We start from the raw sequence: 25,894 nt of genomic DNA, 5'->3' as shown, positions 1-25,894 counted from the left end.
CATGAGAATTTTTCCTAAGACTAAAGAAATTCCAAAAACAACTGACTCTTTATTGCCCTCAAGTGGAGGGTAAAAAGTACCTCACCTTGAGGGAATTGGACACTCAAAAATAAAAGATCCTTTACAAATGGAAAATATCAAAATACACTGCCCACATGGCTATCAAAAACAGAGTATATACAATGGAAATATAGCCGATGATACCCAGCAGTCAGAGAACAAGCATACAAAAACTGAAAGCTCACACGTGATCATCTATACTTTCTCTCTTTCACTCACACACATTCCATCTAAGCATTTTTAAGGACACGCAAACCTACATACACACTCTGGGCCGGGTGGGAGACAGCGGGTTTGTACGCAAAGTCAAATCTTAAACCCATTTTCCTCTCATCTCAACCTCATTTCCTGATTGGCTGAGAGTAACGAACCACACACACTCAACTATCTTTCTCTAAAGCCGCTGCAGCCAAAGTGACAGTGGTGACGGGCTGCCCTGTGGCAGTGGCCAGTGTAACCGTGTTGACGGACTGGCCGAGCCCGTGCAGCTGAACCCGGGCGAGTTTCTTCTGTTCACACTCCGTCACCAGGTTGTTGAGCTCTGCAGCATTGTATCCAATCAGAGTCCTGAGGTCGCACACAAACTTGTAGACAAAGCGCTTGCCCTGTACTTTGCTGATCATGTCTCCATCATAGTAGTACCTAAAGACAGGAGACAGGATTGATAAATAGGTTTAGAACTCTATGTGATGTATGGGTTAGTAATACTCATCTAAAACATTAAATAATCTCAGCATATACAATAACATGAATATAATAAAAATATAAAAAAAATGACATCTATAATATTGACTACAGTGGTGCATGCCCTATTACCCAATACCTATTCATAGTATCAGCAAAGTACACAAAACAGTATTTGATTATATTATGAATTATAATATTGTAAAAAAAATTAAATCAAGTTGTTCAAAAGTGTTACAGTTTTTATATTGGAAGTGATTGGGTTGGTGGAAAGTTTGGTTGGGTGGTCCCCAGGTCTGTAAAGGCTGAAAACATCTTCCTTACACAGAGACTTGATCTTATTTTTTTTTTTACATTATTTAGGATCTTTAAATAAAAATGACAATTAATTTTTAGAAGTACTGCATGTTTATGAATACACACAAAAAAACACTGGTAACATTGGCTGTGGATGTAGTAATTTTATTCATGTATAATAGACACAGCTCTTTGGAAAACTTGCACTTATTGCATATCTCTCCAAAACAGCAATGTTTTGTTGGATGCCCCCAAAGCTGCAAAGAGGAAATGATGTACTCGCACCTGAGAGCTCTGCTTAGCTTCTCATAGTTCATTGTGGGCTTGTTCTTGCGCTGGCCCCATTTCTGAGCAACCAGCTCGGGCTGATTGAGTTTAAACTCGCCCTCCTCTCCCACCCATGAAATGCAGTCCCGTGAGTCCTTATCCGTTAGAAGCTCCAAGAGAAACTGCCAAAGCTGGATCTGACCATTATTACCTGAAGGGCGCACAGAACAATGATAATAATCAACTCACACACATAAATTGTTTATTAGTTTTTCCAAATATAAGATGTCAATTCATATTATTTCAACCAAATATGTAATGTGTGTTTATGTACTTTGTGCACTAATAACAAATGTTTGTTTATTGCAATTAAAGCAGGTGTGTGTACCTGTGCGGTTGCCAGGGGAGCTGCGCTCCTCTCCTGAGATACGGGGGGCTCGGGGTGTTTTGTTGTGCTTAAGCACTTTAATTGCTGTGGGTGTGGCCTGCTGCACTGGAGCAGGAATGATCTGCATAGCTGGAGAAAATCAAGAAACTGTGTTACCCAACAGACCAACACATGCACCTAAAGCATAAGTGTTGTCTGGATACACAAAACTGCCCATTAGGCAAGTCATGTGAAAGTCTAGTTATTCAAAAAGTGATTTTGTTGATGAAACTGAGCAGAGGACAGTAGAAGCAGTGGGGGGAAAAAAATAGACATGATACATTAATACTCACGTTGATCAATGGTGACTGTAGCTTCTTGACCCTGATCCTGACTCGCAAGTACATCTGCAAGGGGAATAAAGTAATGTAGAGATGCTAAAGGAGATATTGTGACTGAGAATGTTTAATTGGAGAATGCACACCACAGAAACTCTGTTTGTTTCCTCCCCGAAACTTACACTTGCGTAGAAGCTCCAGGTGGCTCCATAGGATCTCTCCGCTGGGCACTCTCTGAAGGAACTCCTCCTGGCTGAAACCACAGAGCTGGCGACCGGGAATGTGAATGCCCCCCACCTCCATTTCCTCAATGCCGAACTCCTTCATCACCCAAACTGCCCAGTGGATCACCTGATCAGCCGTCCACTGCACCGGGTCTGATTAACAGACACAAAGTAGAGCCCATTACACAGCTACACACTACTCATTTTTAAAGGTGCATTATGGTACATGATACATTACAAAAAACATTAAAATATTTTAATCATAAACTAGCAAGAAATTGGTTATTCAGTGTTTTCCCTATTAGCGCCGCTGCTTAAATTTCACATGGTTTATTTAATCTTGACACAACATAACACTTGCTAGCCCCCGTCAGCTGTGTGCTTTCTACACTGCGAAAGAGACCCAACCAAATACACACAAAAATACACGCACGTACTCAAGTGTACGTACTCACAATTTCTGAAATGTAGGCTGGCAGGGGATTGGAATGTCTCACTGACCAATCAGTTAGCACTTTCCTCATGAATATTAATGAGCCTTCCTTGGACATCTGTTTTGGAGCACATTTTACTTGCTTCAAAAGCGAGTGAAATGAAACAGTGCTACACGTACCATTTAACAACACAGCTCAATGGATAGCAGCACAAGTGCAGAGCAGATGTGTTATATCACAGACCATGCAGATCATTATCAACAACACTAGATGCTACCCCGATAAAAAAAATCAACACAGCATAATGGAAAGAGGTGCATGAGCACAGGGTAGTTGTGTTTACTCAAAGTACTTGTGTATTCCAAATGTATTCCACTACAGAATCCATGCTGTAAAAGGTCATTTGTAACATTCTGTTAGATTACGGAAGGTAAGTAACGTAATCTGAATATTTTGGTTTACTTCAGCACTGGCACATTTTTTTTCACTTGTTTTGACTATAAACAAGATAAAAACAAGTTTAAACATCTGCCAAAATACCCTTATGTTAAAAATACATTATCTGAAAAAGGCCTTAATATTTTTTGCAGTGTAGTTTTTAAAACAAGAAAAAACAACTGAACTAGTTTTAAGGATTTTTAGATATTTTTACAGAAAAACATTCTCATCAAGAACAAGATTTTTGCCCAAACATCAAAGGTCTTACTAGAGAAAGAACAATTATGATCTAACATGGATTTTCTTTACATGATCGTGCCTGGTAACAGGTTCATGTAAAATGGCTAGAAATAGCATTTTAGCTTAGCATAAATTAAATGTTCACATGACAATTTACACAAGGTTTATTTCTATTTCGGCTGCTCCAAAAATACTTCAAACTTACTTATCGGTCTGCTCGTATGAATGTAACATATTAAGAAAGTGTTTTGACACTGTTTAAATGCTCCACGGATTGCATAATTTATATGGATAAATGTTTTTGAACTAAATAGACTAAATATTAAATTATACAAATGACAATAAAATGCAAAGTAATCTCTTAAGTAATCAAAAATATTTTGGAATGTAACTATTCTGATTACCAGCGATTTCAATTGTAACTGTAGTGGAATACAGTTACTAATATTTTGTATTTTAAATACATAATACCATTCATTACATGTATTTCGGTCCTCCCCAACCCTGCTTGTGAATCAGTGAGATGCGTGACGGGGATTGCAAAAAACATTTGAGTGCGGCACAGAATTGTCTGTTGCAAAAATCCAAAAGTTTCAGTAATGAAACTAGTTTGAAACAAACAGCAACCACATTTTAAACCACACTGATAATGAAAACAGGAGATCACAAATTAGAAGTCTTTTCAATCCTTACAAAATTTGAGCATGGATTTACTGTAATAACACTAACTGTATTAACTATGGTAGCTGTGGCAGGAAACGTTTCTAAATGTATTCAGACTGCTGTTGTACATTACAAAAATGCCATAGTTCTTTATACAGAAACCACAGTTACTAACTATGGTAGTGAGGAACCATTGTTACCGTGGTCTTATTACAAATACCATTGTTAAAACTATGGATATTATGAAATAACTATGGTACATTTTCATAATAATTATTGACCAAGCTATCAGTTTCCATTAGGGCTGGGCGATAGGACAATGTAATTGGATATAGACAATGTCTTACAAAGATCCTGATGCCGATTCCGAACAGACATGATTGACAATATCGGGAAATTTATAAATTAATAAACACAAACTTGCACTTTTTCCCGAAGAGTAGGTTTATTGATACTTAAGAATACCTTATAGATCAACGCCACGAAGTCAAGATGAAGCACACATGCACACACACAGTGCTCCCAGAACTGTGCGACACGCTGTCATTTCCAGTCATGAAACAAGTTATTAAAGTGTTTTGTCTCCGCGTCCTAAACCATGAGTATTCTATTAATAAAAGTCACACAGTTGCTACAATTTCCCTGGAAGGAACCGTTTTGTTCTTTTGAATGCAAGGGATGGAAACGCAACTTTATCCGCACATTATTTTTGCAATTTTCAAATTTTTCGCGTAAATTAATTTCAAAAATCGGATGGAAACATTGTTAATGCTTATGTCTGATTCGCTCAAAAGGCATGCATCGCAAGCTGGAATAGGTTTTGTGTCTCCTAGCACAAGCGCATGTAAAGAGTTTTTAGTCTTATATTCTCTGATTCATTTATCTGAAAACTGTTTGCAGGAATACTGTCATCAATGAGAATGCTGCAAATTATCTCTGATCCTCTCAGAAGTTCACTTTATTTCCTCATGGTTCAAATCTGAAGGTGCACTAATATATATCTTTGTATTAAAGAAACGATGACGAAAGTGAATAAATCATAAAGTAATGCAAGACACGTTCACCTTGAACCTAAAATTGAATATTATTTTTTTTTCTTTTGGCAGCATTAACTGTATTACTGAAGCACAATACAAGCACAAATTTGGCACAAAGAACACATTTGGCAGCATTATTTTGGGAACACAGGGGAATTTATTAGGCTTATTAATTTTGATTATCATTGTCATTACATTTATAATCATCTTTCATGCTTAATCTGTATTGGCAAATGAAACTTAAGTGTACATTACCATTGCATTATTAGACAATATATAAAACAAATTATATTCATAATATAAGTTCAAAAACCTATTATTTCTCTTGCTACTGTTCAGTCTCTACAAGTATACCTGGCTGTAGCTTGCTGAATGGTCAGTTCCTAAACCAGGCTTCAGTCTCTATCGTGCACACGCTGGGTCTCACGCAGTATAATTTTGTCAGTAGTTCAGATGTGAGTGAGTGAGCGTTTATGGGCAAAACAAAGAGATACAGCAGTTTGTCTGTATCTTTCCCTCACCTGTCTCACCACTTGTGGGTATCCATCCAAATTGATATTGCATTATGTTTGTTAAACAGTCAACTATTAATCATAGAAATTAAAGCATTAAATGTATGAGCCCTAAATAATTCATAATCGAAATGTAATGATAATAATTACTATAATAATAGCAATCTATTTTTGAGGCAGCAACATATTAAAATGAGCTGACATGTAAATTAAAAGCCCGATGTTTGTGTTTTCCCATTCACTCATTTGGCCATCTGTTTAACAGTCTGGTATAATAGCGTTGGGAGACCACAAGAGGCCCATTTCTGAAGACGGTCACGATCACACACGCACACACAGGACGAGCTGATGTGGCGCAGTAGATTGCAGTCCAAAGTAACAAAGGTTTTTGTTCTTCAAGAATGAACAAAGTGATGTCGATTTTGCAGGTTACTGAAACTGGTGTAACTTTGCAAACTGACCGATAAGAAATGGCGACGTTTATTATGCAATTTCTCTGTATGTAGCCTTGAACAGGTCTTTAATTCAACCTGTCAAACCACAAAACGTCATAACTGTAAATGAAAATATATTGTGTAGGCTCTTTGAAAGATACTTGTTCACAATACATCATCCAGTGATCACTAGAGTAAATAAACTTTATCCTTTGATTATGATTTGGGTCTAATTTAATGGAAAACTATGCAAGTTTGGCTCTGTGGTGCTGCAGAATGTTGACGCTGAGTGTTGACAGTGTGTTCGTACCTTTGTAGAAAAGAAGTAATTGTTTTGAATTTTAGAAGGCGCCATGTCATCCGCCAGATGCGTCCGGTGTGTGACACCCTTTAATTTACCCTGCCGTTCAAAGTTTACCAAAGATGTGTTGACAAATATGTCTGAATAGACAAAGACTATTATGCAACAAGCAGCCCAATCTATATCTTAAAAAATTCTGATATATACCAATAATCATTGGGAAAATCATCCGATTATCGATGCGTAAAAAAGGCACAGATCACATACCTAATAATTATAATAATGTCTAGGGCTGCCTCCTGATAGTTGATCAAACATTAGTCGATGAGAAGAGTCTTGGTCGACAAAGTTTTGATTGGTTGGTTGGTCGCAGAAAAAACTCCACAGGAAACTGATGTACTGATGTATTACCACTGGTTGGACGCTAGGTGGTACTATGGGGTAATTGTCATTAAGCAGCGTTAGGTTAAGCCTACACAAAGCAAGACACCTTGAATTCAAACTTTGAACTTAATTTTTTTATTTATTTGAACTAAAAACTCAAATGAAACTGGAATAAATAAGTGCAATTAAAATGTGTGGTGTTCAACTATTTGAAAGACAGCTTACAACAGTTGTCAACATCTCTCTTGCAAAGAACCTACTTCATCTGTGCATCCTCTACCTGTCGGGTATTTCGCTGTTCGGGAAAATACATCATGTGTGCGAATAAATTTGTTTTGTTCCCTCCTTCACGATATATATATATAAAATTGCAATATTCAATTACATCAGAAACCCCTGGGCTGAGGGATCTGTGAATATTCTTGCTTCAGTGATTTTGCATTGAAAATGTCATTTATTTATTTATTTATTTAAAAAAAACGAAAAATCGAATTACTTAAATCAAAAACATTTCTAAATTCAAACTGCACTCCAAATTAAACAAAAACTAATTAAATAATGAAGTGATAAAAGGAATAAAGTGTGTTTCTTCAAGCACATGTCTGTGTCTCTACTGGCAAATTATTTGTTATATTAATTTGATAATAATATTAGCCTAATAATAATACAAATTATTTAATACATGGGAAAACGGGCCAAAATCGTCAAGGCATCAGCAGTTGGCGATCACTCTGACCATTGTCGATCCCCGAGATCATCGTCTGTTGGCACAATAAAATGTTGAGACAGTCTCCTTGCTTGTTTTTCCGACACATTCAGAATCATTACCACTATTGGGAGTGTCGCTGCTGCTCACTTCTTGCCTGCACTTGTAATATTTATATTTTAAAGGCTCATTATTATGGTTTAGTATTTCTCTGTAATGTAGATCAGTGTTAGCAATTTTACTTATAACATTCTTTCTCAGCCCTGGAACTCAAAGCATTTTCTGATGCCCCCCAAAAAAAATATCTATATTTAAGTAATAAAATTAATATCATAAACGTGTGAAAACAAGTTGACTAATGGCTTAAACTAATGACTAGGAAAATCTTTGGCCGGGGGCAGCCCTAATAATGTCCAATTTATTATTTAATAAACTAAAAATATTCATGACCTATTTTTAGGGGAATAAAATCAATAATGAAGATGAATGAAAAATATTGAAAGCTACAGATCGAGCTGCAGCAGAAAGAAAAAAAAAATTTGTTTTGTTTTTTGTTGAAAATATATTATATAGACAAAGTATACTGGGCATGGTAACTGTACATCTAACTCTGGAGCATGTTGCTATCAAAGAAGTACATACCATAGGGAATATTCAGTCGGACCTGCTCCTTACGGTACCCTTCCAATGCGGCCGCCCAGCGGGTCACCTGTTCTGAAGTCTCATCTGGAATGGCAGCTCGCTCCACTGCGATCACTTGTTCGTCCTCCACAAGATGGTCTTCCTCCCCTCCAGCTGCATCTGGATCGATCACCACCTCCACAGTCTCCACTGGTTTCACTATCTCTAGGATGTTCAATTTCTCTTCACCTAAAACATACCATATACCCACAAACAAATGAAGTCTATTTTCTTTGAAAATTATCTGTGTAAATCTTTTCAGTAGGCCTGTCTTGATAATTACTTTATTGACTTGTCGTACGATATATGGACATGACCTCAATAATTTTTACTGCCCTCGATATTGCCCATTGTGTTTACATAAGTGTTTGTTTGTTAATGAATGTCACCAACATTTTAGCCAGTCGTGCTACTTCTGTCCTCTCGTCTGCTCTTATGTCAGAGGCAGGGCTCAGGCAGCTCCACACATAGCAGACAGCGACAGGTGAAGATTACGTGTTACTCGAGGCTAATAGGTGTTTCAGGGCTCAACATTAACGCTTGATGGATCATTTTGCAAGGGCAACGGATTTTTGCAAGGGCGAGTCAAAGTGAATTTTAGTTAAGTTGCCTGACTGAAACCTTAATAATGATACAAATATCAAGTTTATTTGTGATTCAGTGTATGCCTGTATCACTTATTTAAAAAAAATAAAAATAACCTGCTGTTGAAAATAATCTACAGTGCCTGAAATTCTGCACGGGATTCTGAGTATTGTCTTTGTATTAATTCCAGAATCTGCGCGGATACATGAAATCTGCTTTTGTGCATCCTTCTCCCTCTCTCGTTGAATTTGCAAGCAAGCAGCAGCGCTTTTGAATTTGGTGTGAGCACACAAAGTGATCGCATTTCAACATGGCCTGCACTTAAATAGCGCCTTTTTTAACCTTAGCGGTTACCAAAGCGCTTCACACTGTGTCCCATTCACAAACATTCACACTCACACCAATGACGGCAGAGCTGCCATTGTGCTAGCCTGCCATTGGGAACAACTTGGGGTTCAGTGTCTTGCCCAAGGACACTTTGGCACGTGGAGTCATGTGGACCGGGAATCTAACCGATTAGAGGCCGACCTGCTCTACCACCTGAGCCACAACCGCCCTTGCTAATGTCATTGTACTGCGCCTATGTTCAGAGAGCAATGCGATAAAACTATCACACCTATAAACAACAAAGCTGTCAACATTACAAGCAAGTAACATCAGAGCGATCCAGGTTTGCAGCCTTTCATATCGTGGTGCTCCGTCAAAAGTCATTATACAAAATTTTGATAAGAACTGTAGAAAAAGCAAAAATGTTTTGTGTAATTCAACCTGCTACAGGTTGAAGAGAAATGTTTAAACACCTGTTACATCTCTAATATCCATCTCTCTGGAGCTCTTTCTGACCTATACAGTTATTCTCTGCCATGTGAATCAATAAAAAAAAAAATTATTATTCTCCCAAATTTGGAAAGCCCAATTCCCAATGCACTCTAAGTCCTCATGATGGTGTAGTGACTTGCCTCAATACGGGTGAAGGAGGATGAATCTCAGTTGCCCCCTTGTCTGAGACCGTCAATCTGAGCATCTTATCATGGGGCTCGTTGAGTGCGTTAAAGCGGAAACATAGCACATGTGAAGACTTTACATTATTCTCCGCGGCATCCACACACAACTCACCACACCGAGAGCAAATCACATTATAGCGACCACAAGGAGGTTATCCCATGTGACTCTACACTCCCTAGCAACCGGTCCAATTTGGTTGCTTAGGAGACCTGGATGGAGTCACTCAGCACGCCCTGGATTTGAACTCGTGACTGTGACTTGTCAGCGTCTTTACTCACTCAGCTAGAATCAGTTTTAATATGTAATAATATACAAACATAAAAATAAAATGGTAATATAAACACTATAATATTAACAATATACATAATATGAAAATATCTTATCTGTCTTTAAAATACATGGGTCGGTCAAAAATAAGGTTCTCCATAATGAAAATTGAAAATCTACATAATCTAATAAAACTAAATTTAAGAAATGTAATACTATACTATATTTATATTGGTTTCATGTGGTTTTGAAAATATCAAACATTTTCAACTCAGTGTAAAAGTGTGGGGTTGTTGATTAATTTTCATCAAAAATCAATCTTGATAAAAATTCACATTGTTATTTTACAAATATCCATTAAATAAACAGTGTAGGCTACTTTCTCAGGATTCGTTACAATTTTAATGCATTTTCTTAAGATTAAACAGCCTGCTATTTTTACTGCTAATTTCAGAAAACACAAAAGCAAAATAAATATATATATATTTTTCGCATAACTTTTCACTCGGCCTAGTTAATGACCAATTTACTTGTCAGAAGGACATGTACATCACAATGCTTAATGTCGAGCCCTGTGTTTTAATAGGTGTTTTTCCCGACGACAGCATAATTCCAGCAAGAAAGTTTGGAAGAATAAGTCCAAACAGACTTGGATTCAAAGCCGTATTCCACAGCTCCGGTGTGAGAACATTTTGGTTTAAGCCGAATGAGAGAGCAGAGCCCATTAAAGTGAACGAGCCAGTATGTCCACTTTGTTTAAAAACAGTGGCAATGAAAAATGGCAATACAACTGACCTACTGTAAAAGCTCATATAAAAAATAACCATCCCATCCAGTTTTCCGATCTGGGAACAAAAACCTCAGTACGAGATGGAGAGGGACCTTCCTGACTTAATTTTTTTTACATTCCAATTCCAATTTCTGAGTATTCTTAAGAATTAAAAGTTAATTGCTCTTTGAAAGAGTATAGATTATCATTACATCAGTGGCATAAAATGGTCTTAAAATAACAACATCGTTTCTCGCAATTATTTCTGGGACAATATATCGTCAAACAAAAGTAGTTATCGTGACAGGCCTAATTTTCAGTGTTCTGAAGGGCTTGTTGACAAGTTAAGATCTTTCAAACAGCACTACAAGATAATTGTAAACCGTTACCTTGTTTTGTGACAATCTGCACACTGAGCTGTACTGTACCATCCGTCTTCACTCCTTGATCGAACAAGCTGTGATCAGGATGCAACTACATAGATAACAAGACGAAGATTTTTAACCAATGAATGTTCACTATGAAAATAAGTCAAATTGCACCATACCTGCCAACATCAGATTGTGATAAATAGGGAGATTTAGAGGAGGGGTACATGGTTCATATGTTCGTTAAACAGAAGAGGAGTTTCTGGCGCCCCTTTAAGGAGTCGATGCACTACACAGACTGCGTAATATACATATAGGGAGCAGCAGTACCGGTCATTAATACTGAAGATGATTAATACCAAGAAATTTATTCAGATAGTCCTTTACCACATCCTTTACAGTTTTAGCAAAAAATGCTTTTTGAGTTATTAATAATAAAGTGTATATAATTTCTTATATGCCAAGAACTTTCCTGACCCATGACTAATACAAATATTTTTTTAAAATATTTATTCGATTACTAATCTTATTTACGTATACATCTGTGTTGGTTTGTATGTTTTTTTTTACATGTTTTTTTTTTTATTTACTTTATTTTAATTATTTATTTACTTTCACCTTTGTGCTTTGTCTTCATGACTCAGGGATAGTATTCATATATTGTTGTATCTGTATACCTGTATATGAACCTTTTTTTTAATAAAAAAAAAAAAATGCATAGTTTAAGTTTTATGTGTGGACTTTTCAGACAGTCCCTTACCTCACACGCCATAGTATTAGCACATTTCAGCACAATGTGTGGACTTTCTGATGGTCCCTTACCCACCATATGAAACATTTATAGCTTATATCAGTGTTAAATTAATGATCTGGAACAATTTCCTGTGATGCCATCTGACCATTTTACAAGACAAATCGTGTCCTGAATTGATTTGATATGGCAGGCTACATTCAATATTTAAATACAGAACAATCTTGTATTTTACAGGACGGGTGGCAACCCTACCTACAGGTCTAATATAAGCAAAGTGTGGATGCAAAAAATCGTGAGTTTATTGGGATAAATTGTAAATCGGGAGAACGGCGGTAGGAGGCGTGGAAAACGGGAGAAACCCGGTAAAATCGGTTGTGTTGGCAGGTATGAATTACACTAATACAAAAACACATACAAGGATGTCCTGAAGACAGATGTCATAGCCATCTAATGACACCTGGAGACGAGGCTCCAGTAACTTCTTCAGGTTACCAATCGGCTCATTGATGTCAATGTCTTGCGTAATCAATTCAGCTGCTGTGATGGTTTGTTCCTCAATTCTGAAGACCACAGACACATGAGTTAGGTCACTTGAAACAGAGTCCACAAGCACAAATTACCCACTGTCCAACGAGTGGGGATGCAAGAGAGAGAAGAGAAAAAACAAACAAACAGAAAGCACTTACCCCTCCTCTAGACGCTCCTGTTTCTCCGGTCCATCAATCTCAATCTCAATCATCTCCTCAGTCTCACTTTTTGACATCCCGTCAACTCCTCATCCAATTATCCAACAAAGACATTGCGTTTTAGAAAACAAAAATGCACTGTTCTTTGCAATTAATTTTAACACAAAAATAAATTAAATTATTAAAAGAAAACAAAATTTAAATATTAAATTAAGTTCTCAAAAAAAATCTAAAAACATTTTTACTAATTATTTTTTTAATTTCAACAAATGCCATGAATGCAAAGCTCTATCTAAAGGGGTCCCAAAGGCACTCAATTTACACATGTATACTTTTAGCATAGCAATTATCTCGTAATCGTGCAGTGAAAACTGACAAACAAGTCTCTGAAGCGCCAAAAAAACTCACGCAACACCGAGGCTTTGCTTGAGTACAGGCCCGTCGTGAAAACTACCCCATATCACTACTGTTATTTACACGTATTTATTAATTAGGCCACTCTTTTTGGTCAAACTATTTATTGTTTTAGTGGATAACTTGCTTAAACCTATTACTTCAATAATACAATTTCCACCAGCGACTGGGTGGGAAGACGACGCCCGAATCGATACAAACGCAGTTGCCATATTGGAATGATTTTGGCTTTCATAATATAACTACAAAAACGGACCTAAAAGATGAGTTTTTAAAACTTGTAAAACTTTTCGGGGGTGGCTACACATCAAGACTTTTGATTCAGGAAAGTTAAAACGGAAATGGAAGAAACGGAAACAAAACAAGAGAAGGGCAGATGTAAAAGCAGCCGGAAATCCTGGCCGAAGTCACAGCGGCTGACAGACTTCCGAAAACAGCCGCGCAACTCGAGAAACAACACGGCGTTTTAATATGAAGTAATCTCAACTGCATGAAAAATCATTTCAGTCGTCCAATATGATGGGATATATGTATACCTTGCTTCTTTGTTAGCTTCTTAGCTTATGCAGACGAAAGAGAGGGCGACACGCCTGCATCAAGTGATAATCTGCTCGCGCGAACTTTGAAGAAAACTCGTGCGTTCGTTTTTCGTGAGGACATTATTATCGTTTAGCACATCTTGCGGTTTAACATATATTGTATGCTAAATCACTCGGCACAAAGTACACAACCGTATTTACCTACTGCTTATCGGATGCGAGAGGTTCTGGGTTATAGTCTGAAGTGTTAGCACTCCGGCTAGCTTCGTTTCCCCTCGGGATGCTAACAGTTAGCTTAGCTCCGAAAGCGGGAAAACTGACGCGCTTATAACCTCACTTATATATAATATAATGGGTTTGGTCGGCGTGTATCTCGGATAAATGAGAATTAAGGCCGCACATACCTCTTTATCCCGGTCAGAATTTTTTTTTGTTGGAGTTCTTGTGGACTAAAGCTGGTTGTCAGTTGGCTATAGTTTAGTGTGTGTTGTTAAGAAGTTGAACGTTCATGCTGTTTTTTTGGTCAACATTGCAATGGGGGCGGGGAAGAGCATGCGGCATCGCTGCCCACTGACAGCAACACTTGCACCCATCTAATACAGTTCTTGACCATAATATGATGTATGTGGTGTATATGTGGCTAATTATGCCAAACAAAAGTAATCTTCAGATAACTAGGTTTAAGTGTCGATGTTTTCACAGTGTGCTGAAAAAACAGCATTTAAGTGCGAAAACATACGCCAAGAGTATTTTGGATCTCTGGGCATAAGCCGGTTGACATTGCTGTCCTGGGACTCTTCCATTGAAATGTTCCCATCATTATAGGCATCGTATCTTTGTAAAGAAATGTCTAATCCTATTGTAAAAATGGCCTTTGGGTGTGTTTTTTAACTTGTCTTGAATCTAATACAGAAATAAACAACATTTTAAAAACAACTTTGGTATTTTGGTATTATTTATTTAACATTGAAAAGTGTATGCTAAAAGAATGTTTGTAGCAGGAATTGATATCACATTCAACATGGCCCTTGACCTTCACCTGTTGCATTAAAGCCAGATCATTTTACATTTAAAACACTCACACATACTTCAATGTGTGCTCTTACTTTTTTCTTTCTTTCAATGTGTTCAGTGAGTGCCATGCACTCATGAACGAGTAAGCAGACAAGCTTTTACAATATCTGATACTAATTAGTGATATTTTTAAGCCATTTTTTAATTGATATACAGTGCAAAAAGGGTTAAAAAAAAAAAATTCTAATAGATGGAAAAACTAAAATAACAGGGTTTGAAAAGTGATCATACCCTGGATTTGGTACCACTTTCTTCTGCTGAACACAAACAAAGATTTTTAGAGGTAAATCTTAGCTCTTTTGGTCCTCACAATGCAAGTGAATGGATACCAAAACTGAAAGTCCAAAAAGCATATAAATGCAGCATTAAAGTAATCCATATGACTCCAGTGGGTAAATCTATATGTTCAGAAGTGATATGATAGGTCTGGGTGAGAAACTGATCAATGTTTAAGTCCTATTCTACCGTAAATTCTCCTCCCTGCCCAGTAGGTGGGGATATACACAAAGAATGTGAAAGTGGAGATTAATAGTACCGGTAATAAAAAACACAGACCACATTCAGAATGGCATACTATACTACTCATACTGTTAGCCAAATTGTAGAAGTAGTATGGGTAGTATGCCATTCTGAACTCCGCGCCAGAGTCATATGGATTATTTTTATGCTGCCTTTACACTATACGCTTTTTGGACCTTCTCAGATTTGATGCCCTTTCAGTTGCATTGTATGAACCAACAGAGCAGAGATATTCTCCTAAAAACTTTGTTTTTGTTCAGCAGAAGAAAGAAAGTTATACACATATTTGATGGCAATGTGGGTGAGTAAATGAGAGAATTTTTATTTTTGGGTGAAACTATTCCTTTAATATTTTGTAGAGCTACCTTTGCTTTAATGTCAGTCATCAGTCTGTTTGGATATGTCTCTACTAGCTTTGCGCACCTAGATTGGGGAATATTTGCTCATTCTTCCTTGCAGAATTGTTCAAGTTCTGTCAAATTGCGGGATGAGCACAGATGGACCCAACAAGTCAATCCACAGGTTTTCTATTGGATGTAGGTGGATTTAGGCTCAGACTTGGCCACTCAAGGACATTGAACTTCCTATTCTTAAGTCACTGAGCTGTGTGTTTAGGGTCATTGAGGTGCTGAAAGGTGGACCACCTGCCCATCTTCAGTTGTCGAGCAGAGGGCCAAAATTTGATTGACTTGAACAATTCTGCAAGGAAGAATGGGCCAATATTCCCCAATCTAGGTGTGCAAAGCTAGAGGCTGATGGCTGTAATTAATGCAAAAGGTAGCTTAACAAAGTATTAAATCCAGGGTTATGATCACTTTTCAAAAATTACTTAATTACTTAAATATTGTTAGGCAAAATTAGCAAGTAAAGCAGGAAAAATCTATATTTTTAAAAGGGTTTTGATTTCAGGCTGTAAGACCAAAAAAGTTACTATTCCAATGGGGTATGGTGATTTTCTATAGGCAATGTAAGCTTTATACATTTTCTGGAGCTTGCAACTAACCCAGGCTTTCCCATTTGGACCTATCTTTACAGATATGGAAAGCTCTGTTCCTGACATGTGCTATTATTATGTCCATACAACAACTTTGCATCCAGTTTTTGAATAGAAGCACTGTTGGTAAATTTGAGTTACACATCAGCCAAAACAAATAAATGGTTAAATAATCTTTGAAACATTTTTTAATGTCTAATAGAAGTTATTCACAAGCACATGACATTTGACTAAGGATTCCTCACCATCAGACAACTGATGACATCTCTTATAAAATAATTGTGTGTAGAAACAATTTAAGATAAAATGATAAACACCGATAGTGCTATGACACATCCTGAGACAAGTCAAGCTGTTGCCTCTAAAATCAATTGGACCACCACATTTGTAGTTGGGCCTCTAAAAGCTTGATTGAAAAAAATGTAAGTAAAGATAATATCTAGCCTAACTCTGCATAAGATTATATTTGTGATGAATTAGTGCAACATTTTAAAGTAGCAATTAAAGTAGTTAACCCAAAAATGAAAATTGTCTCATTTACTTACCCATACAGATGAGTATGACTTTCATTATTCAACTGAACAAAAATATTTTTATAAGAATATCTCAGCTCTATACAATGCTAGTCAACAGGGTCTAAGTTTTGAAGCTCAAAAAAGCACATAAATGTAACATAAAAGTAACTCATACAACTCCAGTGGATCAATTCATGTCTTCAGAAGCAATATGATGGGTGTGGTGAGTAAGTTTAAAATGTAAGTGCTTTTTTTACTATAAAATCTCCTCCCTGCCCAGTAGGTGGCGATCTGCACGAAGGACGCAAATTGGCAAAGACAAAAGAAGAAAAACTTTGAGGAGAGAAGAGTGCTTAGGAGGGCTGTTTGAAGTGGAGATTTATAGTTTAAAAAGGCACATAAATATTGCCCTGTTTCTCACCCACACCTATCATATCGCTTCTGAAGACATGTATTAAACCACTGGAGTCATATGGATAAATTTTATGCAGTCTTTAAATGCTTTTTGGAGCTTTAAAGTTGTGATCCTGTTGACTAGCATTGAATAGGCCTACAAAGCTGAGATTTTCTTCTAAAGGTCTTTGTGTTCAGCAGAAGAAAGTCATACACATCTGAGATGACATGAGGGTGAGTAAATGATGAGAGCATTTAAACTTTTGGGTGAACTATCCCTTTAACGATGTTGCTCAAAATAGATGAAGCAATTAAAATATTACGTATTTTGCCTAAAATTAATGAATACTCCTATATTCAAATATATAAATAAGCTTTTTACAACAGTAAAAGAGAAGCACAGCTGAGATTAATCTTGTGTCTGTTGAGTATCTCCTGGATTGTTCAGCTGCAATCAAACCTTACCACCGGGGGGTTGTCTCTCTGATCTTATAGTGATAGGAGAGCACTTGATCCTTAGATTTAGCCCACCAGTTTTGTTAATTAAAGAACTGCAACTCCATTGAAATTAATTTCTGAGACACATTTCCCTCCAGTGTTTGAAGTGGGTAAGCAGAAAAGAGGGTTCAGCAAGGCATTGTCCTAATACAAATCATCGTCAGTCATCACAGATGTGTGTGCATGCTCTTCAAAACACAAAGGATTGCATGTTTGTAGCATCTGGGCTGAGGAGAGAGAGATGAACAATGGAAATAAGACTTAAGCTGATCTACTGTGAAAACTGGTATATGACTATTATAAAACACCTTCCTTGAATTATTGGCTAGTGAGCTTTGAAAGAGAAAACGCAAAAACTTAAAGACTTACATCTGTTGGAGGGTTATAGCTGTGGGCTGATGGGTGAAAATAAATAAGTCTTGTTTCTAAAGGTCAGTTAAATGTTAGAGGGCATTAAATAGGTAAATAGGTTCATACAAGTCTACTGTAAAATATACTTACCATTGTTTGGTCTCTCCTTTATTTTCTGTTGGTAAATGCAAGAATTGCATTAGAAGATAAAGACAAGATAGGTCAATTTAAATGTTTGTCTAGTTAAAATAATTTCTGTTGGGTTTGATTGAAGTGGCACTCACTGCGGCAATGACAGCTCCCTCGTCTGCAGCACAAACAGATGGCCAGACAGCACGAGAGAAAGAGCAAGAAGGCACCCACTCCTACTGCTATAACTAATGTTAGGTTCAGCTCAACTGAAATTGAACATATCATACAGGTATTGAGTGACTGATGCTACAGACACACGTCAAAAGGATATTATACAATACATCCAACACTTTTACTTCAAAATATCAAAGGATTTTTTTATTTATTAACATTTCTTATGATATGGTCACTTAAAAATGACCAATTTGTGCTTTACACTCTGTTATCTTCATATGTTGGCCTGCACACGGCCTGTCCCTCATCAGATTTTTACATACTTTTGAATTTCTGCTCAAAAGCGAAGGAAGGAAACAGTGTATGTAAGACAAACATGCTATGCAATTAATGTTTAAAGCCAAACTATAATGAATGTTTTTCATGTCAGCCATAAGGGGAAAAGGTTACAGGAAGTTCAGTCTGTTTGTACCCATAACATGCTTGCGCATGTGACGGAAAGAGCTTATAGCACTACGCAGCAGGATTTGAAACCAACCTACGAGTCCCTGATTTGTGGTCCAGGCTGTAGTTGATTTCAGGGACATGGGCAGTATTAAGTGGCTTGTTGTATTTGTACCAGATGTAGGTGCATGAGGGAACACTCAGTTTGTCTTTGCAGAGCAGCTCTGCAGAAAAGTCTCTCATAACTGTCTCTGGGACCTCACATGATGGTGCATGTGCAGGCACTGTCCACATAAGACATAAGAGAAGCATGCTTAAATTATGCTTTAAGGGCAAGTTCACCCACAATTTGTAATTCTTTCATTTACTCACACACATATCATTCCAAAATTTGGGTGAACTATCCATTTATGGGATAATTTTTTAGTTAAGAAATGTTCTAATCAGTCCAACTGCACATGTAAATTAGTAACTGAAGCTCTAAGAATGAATCAATAACAAGACAATGAAGATTTTCATTCCCACCAAACACATTAAGGGTGATGGTCGCATCCCTCAGCTTGATTTGGATGATACACTCCTGAGTCTTTCTGTGTAACACCACGAAGGGTCACTGTTGCACCATCGATAGATGCACGGCCCCTAAATGAACCTGGGAATGGCGAGAGTAAGACAGAACATTGTAAAGAAACTAATATGAAATGAAGGTACTGCAAAACACACTGCATTATGAAACTATTGCTTGTTACCTTTACTTAAAGGGATAGTTCACAAGATTCTCTCATCATTTACTCACTCTCATGCCATACCAGATGTTTATGACTTTCTTTCTTCTTCTGAACACTAACAAAGATTTTTAGAAGAATATTTCAGCTCTATAGGTCCATACAATGCAAGTGAATGGGTACCAAAATGTTGAAGCTCCAAAAAGCACATAAAGGCAGTATAAAAGTAATCCATAAGACTCCAGTGGTTTAATCCATATCTTCTGAAGTGCTATGGTAGGTGTGTGTGTGAGAAACAGATCAATATTTAAGTATTTCTTTATTATAAATCTCCACTTTCAATTGTTTTTTATGTTTTTGGTGATTTGCATTCTTCATGCATATCACCACCCTTGAGTAGAGAGGAGATCAGTGGTAGAGTTTTATGGATAACTTTTATGCTGCCTTTATGTTTCAAGCTTGCATTGTGAGGACCGTCAGAGCTAAAATATTATTCTAAAAATCTGACTTTGTGTTCAGCAGATGAAAGAATGTCATACACATCTAGCATGGAAATACTGTGATTAAAAGATGAGATAATTTTCATTTTTGGGTGAACTGTCAATATAGGTATAACTTAAAGGTGAAGGATGTAATTTCTGCACCAATAGTGGCACCAAATATTGCAAACATAATGACTGTTTTCATCCACTGTTCAGCCAAAAAGGTACTGAGCCAATGTTATTATGTCTGGCCCAGTTGGGACACAAGCAAACAGATTGAAATTCCATCTGGTGCCACTAGTGAAACAGAAATTACTCACCTTACTTTCAAAAACATTTAACAGACTTTTAACAGACCCAAAGTAATAAACAACTGAGTGAGACGAGTTTAACATGGGTAAATCTCATGGGTGCAGTTTGGAAATGATGGGTATGTATTCTTTAATATCTTTAATATAACAAAACAGTCACCCACCTGAAAATTTGCCATCAAAATATACATACGAGAGACATCTTTACCTCTCTTCTTCCATTCAACATGTGGGTTTGTTTCTTTCTCTGTTCTGAACTTGGAGGACAGTACAGCATCTTTAGCAAAGAAAAGATGGAGTGTCAGTCAATCTAAAAGCTCTTATTTAACTACACACTTCCAGCTGATTAACTGAAAAGTAGTGAACTTACTTGTGTTTTCATGTACCTCTAATTTTGGAGAGCTTGTTGTCACAGAAACAGGAGCTGAGCTAGGAACTGAGGGTGAGGTTGAGGAGAGATACAGACAAACACATGACTGATATAACACTCCACAATATTGACAGCGTTTTGATACATATTGACTGATATACACAGAGCATGCAATATAGACAGTGATAGGTGAAGACTTGTTTTTAATATACAAGTATTAGACACTTGCTATATGCTATTTATTTAAAGAAAAATAATCCTTTCTCTCTGTGTCTGTTTCTTTCTTCTGCTACTTCTATACTATTGGAATTTGGCTGTGTGATATATATTGTTGGCTTTTGTATGATCAATTGCTTCTGCTCTGTAAATTGCTTTGGATAAAAGTGTCTGCTAAATGACTAAATGGTATTCTACCAGGTGTGATTCTAAAGAATGTAGCATGTTTAGATGGTTCTGAAATAATTTGAGCATTCAAGAATTGGCCCACTAAACATACAAACTGAAGGATAAAACAATTAGTGTTTGTGGCATGCTGTCCTTTAAATTAGATTGGTTAGTAATTTTTCAAAGCATACGTGTGGATTAGATTATTATTTTTTTATTATGACCCATTATAAGGCAACTTTTGTACTAGAATATTTATAAAAAAAGAAAAAAAAAATGGTGCATGGACACCTTATGGTTCTCAAACATCACACTCCCTCCCACCTAAACACATGCACATGTCCCTCACTGGTTGTGTCAGGAACAGGGATGTGTAGGAATTTACATAATGGATGGATGTTCTGACAGTCTGAGAGTGGATAGTGGGGGTAGCAACCCAAACCAGGACTGATAACCTCCAAGCACTCAGAAAAACATGCACTTCTAGAGAGAAGCAATGGAAAAATGATTTCCTCTGTTATCTGAGTAGGTCCCTCTTTGTAATCCCATGGAGGTGTGTACAGTGACAAAGAACTGAGTTTCAAATGAGATGTAAGAGAGAGAGGCTTCAGATGATCTTTCTACCCAGAGACAAAGACTCACAATGTAACTTAAAACCCACCCCAGAGGGTATTTGACAACTCTTACTAGCAGTTACTAGTAGAGACACAAAAGTTAGACAAAGGGCATTAACAAAATGAAAGGGTCCCTGCCTCATCAGATTGATGTTTAGATCTGGACAACATCTTCACAGACATTTTATCACCTTCAGGATCTCATGATGTGATCATGGGGGCAGTGGTGGCTCAGTGGTTGAGGCTCAGGGTTACTGACCAGAAGGTCAGGGGTTCAAGCCCCAGCTTGATGCTGCTGTTGGGCCCTTGAGCAAGGGATTGTCCCTGTGATAAGTGCACTGTAAGTCGCGTTGGATGAAAGCGTCTGCCAAATGCATATATGCATATATGTAAATGTAAATGTTGCTTAAGATGTTTGTGTAAATGGTGTCTTGCTGGAGCCGCACCCACCCTATCTGACCCTCAAAGTGTCCATCTCTCTTTGAAAAAACACATGAATCACATTCACGAAGTGTTAGCATCCATATCCACAAAGCTAATTGAAAAAAATCTAATTTTCAAGGATAATATAAAATAAATAAAATAAAATAAATAAAATATAAAATGTAATGCTTAGGCTACACCTTGTTTCGGTAACACAAATTGTTCAAAAATTAGGCATGGATATAGCCATTTAAATAACTCTAAACATACGTTTAGACAGTTAGTTCCATTCCTCGAATCTGATTGGACAAGAGACATTCCATGATCACTGATGGTCTGAAACCATCAGCACTCTGACGCTTCACTGTGTGTGAATCACTCCGCTTATGTTCGTGCCGTTCTAAACTAAAGTGTAAGCAGGGCTGGCCCGACCAAACATTTGTTTAGGGCCCGCGATTGGTTCGGGGCCCCCCACCACCCCCACTTATTTATTTTTTGGCCATCAATTACTCTTAATCAGCAGTACACACTATCAATGAAACGTAGTATGTTTTGTTTCGTATATTTTCCTAAATTTCTTAAACCTAATTTTGGAACTAGATTTAAATTGTGTGGGTGCCAAGAGGATGATGCGCGCAGCTCTCTGCTGTTTCCGTTTGTCAACTGCCAGGAGCAATAGCTAGGTAACAGACGTCCAGCCATCATGAAGCGAATGTACCCACCTGGATCAGAGAAATGCTGTTTTCCCTAATCAGACAATAGTGCATGCCAGAAGCATGGCCCCTTCATTTTGTTTGCTACTTTTTGTGTGCTGGATATTCTTCGTCATTACAGTGGAAACAACTTAAAATACTCCGCAATTTGTGGGCATACAGATAACTGTAAGACATCATTAGAAACTATAAAGGGTCTATTTTTATTTGTGTACACTCACAATAACAATAAAACATTGTGCTTTTGTAAAATAATGAAAATAAACAGGGTGCGCTTTCAACTGTCTCTCCGTGAGCATCTTTCTGAATCGTGTCACAAAAATGAACTGAAACTCTGCGAATACTTATCACACAAACATGAAACATATGTCTAAAGAATGCATAAAATGTCTACTTTTAAATAAAACAGTTCAAATTTAAAACAAATATTCTCCTGCATGTAATCTGTATGAAACAAAGCAATGTGAGTTGACATGCTATTTTATATAAATATGTACATATTTTAATTGTGGGACTATTTCCAGACTTGCCAGCCAGGATTCAGAGTATTGAAATTTTAAATATGTCCTAATAGGCAAGGTTTAGTTACATTTAAAATGTTGTTTTGGCTAAAGCAGGTATTTAAATTGTAAGCTGTATGATATAATTATGATATGTAATATGAGATACAAATAATATGAATGTTTAGAACATATTTTAACTAGTGTTTATGCTGCCTCATTATCATCAATGAAGCTTGTGCTTGCAAATATGTTTTCAGGTGTAAATGTGTCAAATGTGCTGTAAATATGCCCATATTAGAAAATCAGCATATTAGAATGATTTCTGAAGGATTATGTGACACTGAAGACTGCAGTAATTTTGATCACAAATTGCATTTTACAATATATTCAAATAGAAAACAGATAACAAACATATTTCACAATATCACTGTTTTTGCTGTAATTTGGATCAAATAAATGCAGACTTGGTGAGCAGAAGAGACTTCTTTTAAAAAAATTAAAAAATCTTACTAATCTAAAAATGTTAAAAGGTAGTGTAGGTCTAAAGTTTTTAAGTAAAGTCTTTATGTAAAGAAAATGTATAGTCAGATTACTTCTTTTAACTTAAACTTGATTTTGATCATTAAGTCTCCTCACATTCATTCTCTTTCTGTCACATTCCTCATTGATAGGCCCAGGGGAGGGGTCTTTAACTCCTCAGGTGTGAATCACATCAATATTCATGATTATCCACGCCTCCTCGCATATGGCCTTTCTAACACTAAAAGTGTCTTGTAAAAGTTAAATGACTATATTGTTTTGAATGAATGAGTGATCAAAAGTCTTGTGAACAAATGTTTAGTATGTGTTATAAGGCCTTATTTCCGTGACTTTTTTTTCAAAAAGTAAAAATGTCAGGGTTTTTTTCAAAAACCACACAAACTTTATTTTCTAAACAATTCAAACATGTACATACATGTTGCTCACATATTATTGTAGCCCATTTTGTGCTGAATACAGTGTTATCAGACTTTAGCCATTAATAAGTTTTTAAGCAACTGAAAAAAGCACAAATGTCAAGGCATGTTAAAACTTCCCAGAGGGTGAATTGTAATGCTCCTTCCATCCATTTTTTTGTATGTATAATTTCCTTCTCCTCAGTAGCGCATACACAAACCACCTCAACCGATGACACTGCTAGTGAATGGCCCTTACTACTGTTCTGGTATCTCATCTCTGAGATGAGAGGTTTTTGCGTTTAGAAAATATCTCATTTCTCTTCTTTATTTCATGATACCAGGCCCTAATGCTGTTTTCATCTCCAGCAGATGCTGGTCATTCTGGTGCTGCAGCAACAGCATTCTGGTACAGCAATGCTGACAGGTCTTAGTGGTACACAGGAACTCACTCTCGATCCCTCCATTGAGGATGAAACTGGTAAATTGACATAAAATGATCCTTTGGTTCTCTATTCTTATGGCACATTGATAAAGAAAGAGATCTCTGAATTGAGAGCTTTTTTATTTAGAAAATATCTAATTTCTCATCTTTTTGGCTGGTTCAGAATCCTGTAGAGCCCCATACACTATTTTTGTTTAGGGCCCCCAAAACCCTAGGGCCGGCCCTGTGTGTAAGAGCAGTACAGTTGTGTTAAGAGCTACTGTTTGTCTTTATTTTTACATGTATATATGTTAGCCAGATGGTGGTGGCAAAAGATAATTTTTATGTGTAATATGAGCCAGCTAGGAGATGTGAAGTGAATCCCGTCAGCCAGTGTTTACATACAGTACTCTGTGATTGCTTGTATTACTACTACACTACTAAAGCTAGGAAATAGCTTTAAACGGCTTTAAACTAACAACTTCAGCATTACGAAAGCATGACAGCATCTCTGCTTGCGCATGCTCTGTCTCTCTCTCTCTCTCTCTCTCTGTCTTTCTCTCTCTCACACACACACACACACACACACACACACGTCAAGTCAAGTCAATTTTATTTGTATAGCGCCTTTCACAACACACGTCGTTTCAAAGAAGCTTTACAAAAGATCAGCATTAACAGACGATAAAACTGTAATGTTTATAAAGTCGATGAATCATCATTGTGTAATTAGATCAAATAAGATTCTTAATCATGTTTAAAAATAATTAAATAATAGTTGTAATAATAACTCCAGTGAATAAGCTGTAGGCGACTGTGGCAAGGAACACAAAACTCCATAAGATGTAGATTAATGGAGAAAAATAACCTTGGGAGAAACCAGACTTACTGTGGGGGCCAGTTCCCCTCTGGCTAACATTATGAATGTAATTTAAATATTACTTATGTATAGGTAAAATCATGGTTTAAAATTATAAAATTATGTAAGTGTTAAGGGTCAGTTTTTAAACATCGATTGTGTTTGAACTGTAAGATAAATGACCAATGTCTTTGAAGTCCATCTTGATTAATTGCAGAAGTTCACATAGATGCAATTGTCCTTGTTAATTGGCTGATGAAGGCTTTTGTTGGCAATAGTTAGTCTAAGCATTTCATTTCAAGATCGTAGTCCACCAATAGACCGAGGTGATGCAGGTTGGAGTTGGAACCAGTTCATCCTCTGAAGTCCATCATAATAGACTGAGTAGTCATCATCATTCAGCGACAAGTAGCAGTGGAGTCCAACACGAAGCAGGAATGGAGCTGGATCCAGCCGGTTCTGGTGACCTTAGGATAGGAGTCCCGAGATTGAGACATGAAAACAAATAAAATAATATTAGCATAGATGCCATTTAATTGATTGCAGAGTTAGAAATCATGCTCAATGTTTCTGGTTTCTGGTTCCGGCAGACCCAACTAAAGC

General features: G+C 37.0%; 1 protein-coding gene and 1 pseudogene across 5 annotated transcripts; both read right to left on the bottom strand.

Annotated features, from left to right (window-relative positions):
- Positions 1–35: 35 nt before the first annotated feature.
- Positions 36–14,326, bottom strand: gabpa (GA binding protein transcription factor subunit alpha). Of its 5 annotated transcripts, none has more exons than XM_052141965.1 (10): positions 13,859–14,326; positions 12,502–12,589; positions 12,231–12,375; positions 11,083–11,167; positions 8,029–8,256; positions 2,196–2,390; positions 2,029–2,082; positions 1,697–1,825; positions 1,327–1,519; positions 36–702 (listed from the first exon to the last, which is right to left on the bottom strand). In XM_052141965.1, exons 2-10 carry the CDS (start codon positions 12,576–12,578, stop codon positions 441–443), a joined length of 1,368 nt encoding a protein of 455 aa, XP_051997925.1. In that variant the 5' UTR covers positions 12,579–12,589; positions 13,859–14,326; the 3' UTR covers positions 36–440. The 5 variants fall into 5 exon arrangements, with proteins under 5 accessions (XP_051997925.1, XP_051997923.1, XP_051997927.1 ...); XM_052141963.1 differs by having other exon boundaries at positions 12,502–12,586; XM_052141967.1 differs by lacking the exon at positions 13,859–14,326 and adding an exon at positions 13,656–13,831.
- A 3,446-nt stretch (positions 14,327–17,772) lies between these two features.
- On the bottom strand, positions 17,773–24,413 carry LOC127654615 (junctional adhesion molecule 2A-like; annotated as a pseudogene).
- Positions 24,414–25,894: the final 1,481 nt, after the last annotated feature.

Source organism: Xyrauchen texanus, chromosome 14 (genome assembly GCF_025860055.1).
Source record: "Xyrauchen texanus isolate HMW12.3.18 chromosome 14, RBS_HiC_50CHRs, whole genome shotgun sequence".
In the NCBI taxonomy this organism is placed as follows: domain Eukaryota; kingdom Metazoa; phylum Chordata; class Actinopteri; order Cypriniformes; family Catostomidae; genus Xyrauchen; species Xyrauchen texanus.
This window is presented reverse-complemented; position numbering and strand designations above follow the sequence as displayed.

Bases quoted from the DNA above. Each gene is read 5' to 3' on its own strand.
- gabpa (XM_052141965.1), bottom strand. From the start codon at position 12,578: ATGTCAAAAAGTGAGACTGAGGAGATGATTGAGATTGAGATTGATGGA. The intron at 8,257-11,082 runs GTAACGGTTTAC...GGTATGTTTTAG, and splicing joins GCAGATTGTCACAAAACAAG to GTGAAGAGAAATTGAACATC. The intron at 1,520-1,696 runs GTACACACACCT...TGCGCCCTTCAG, and splicing joins CTCCCCTGGCAACCGCACAG to GTAATAATGGTCAGATCCAG.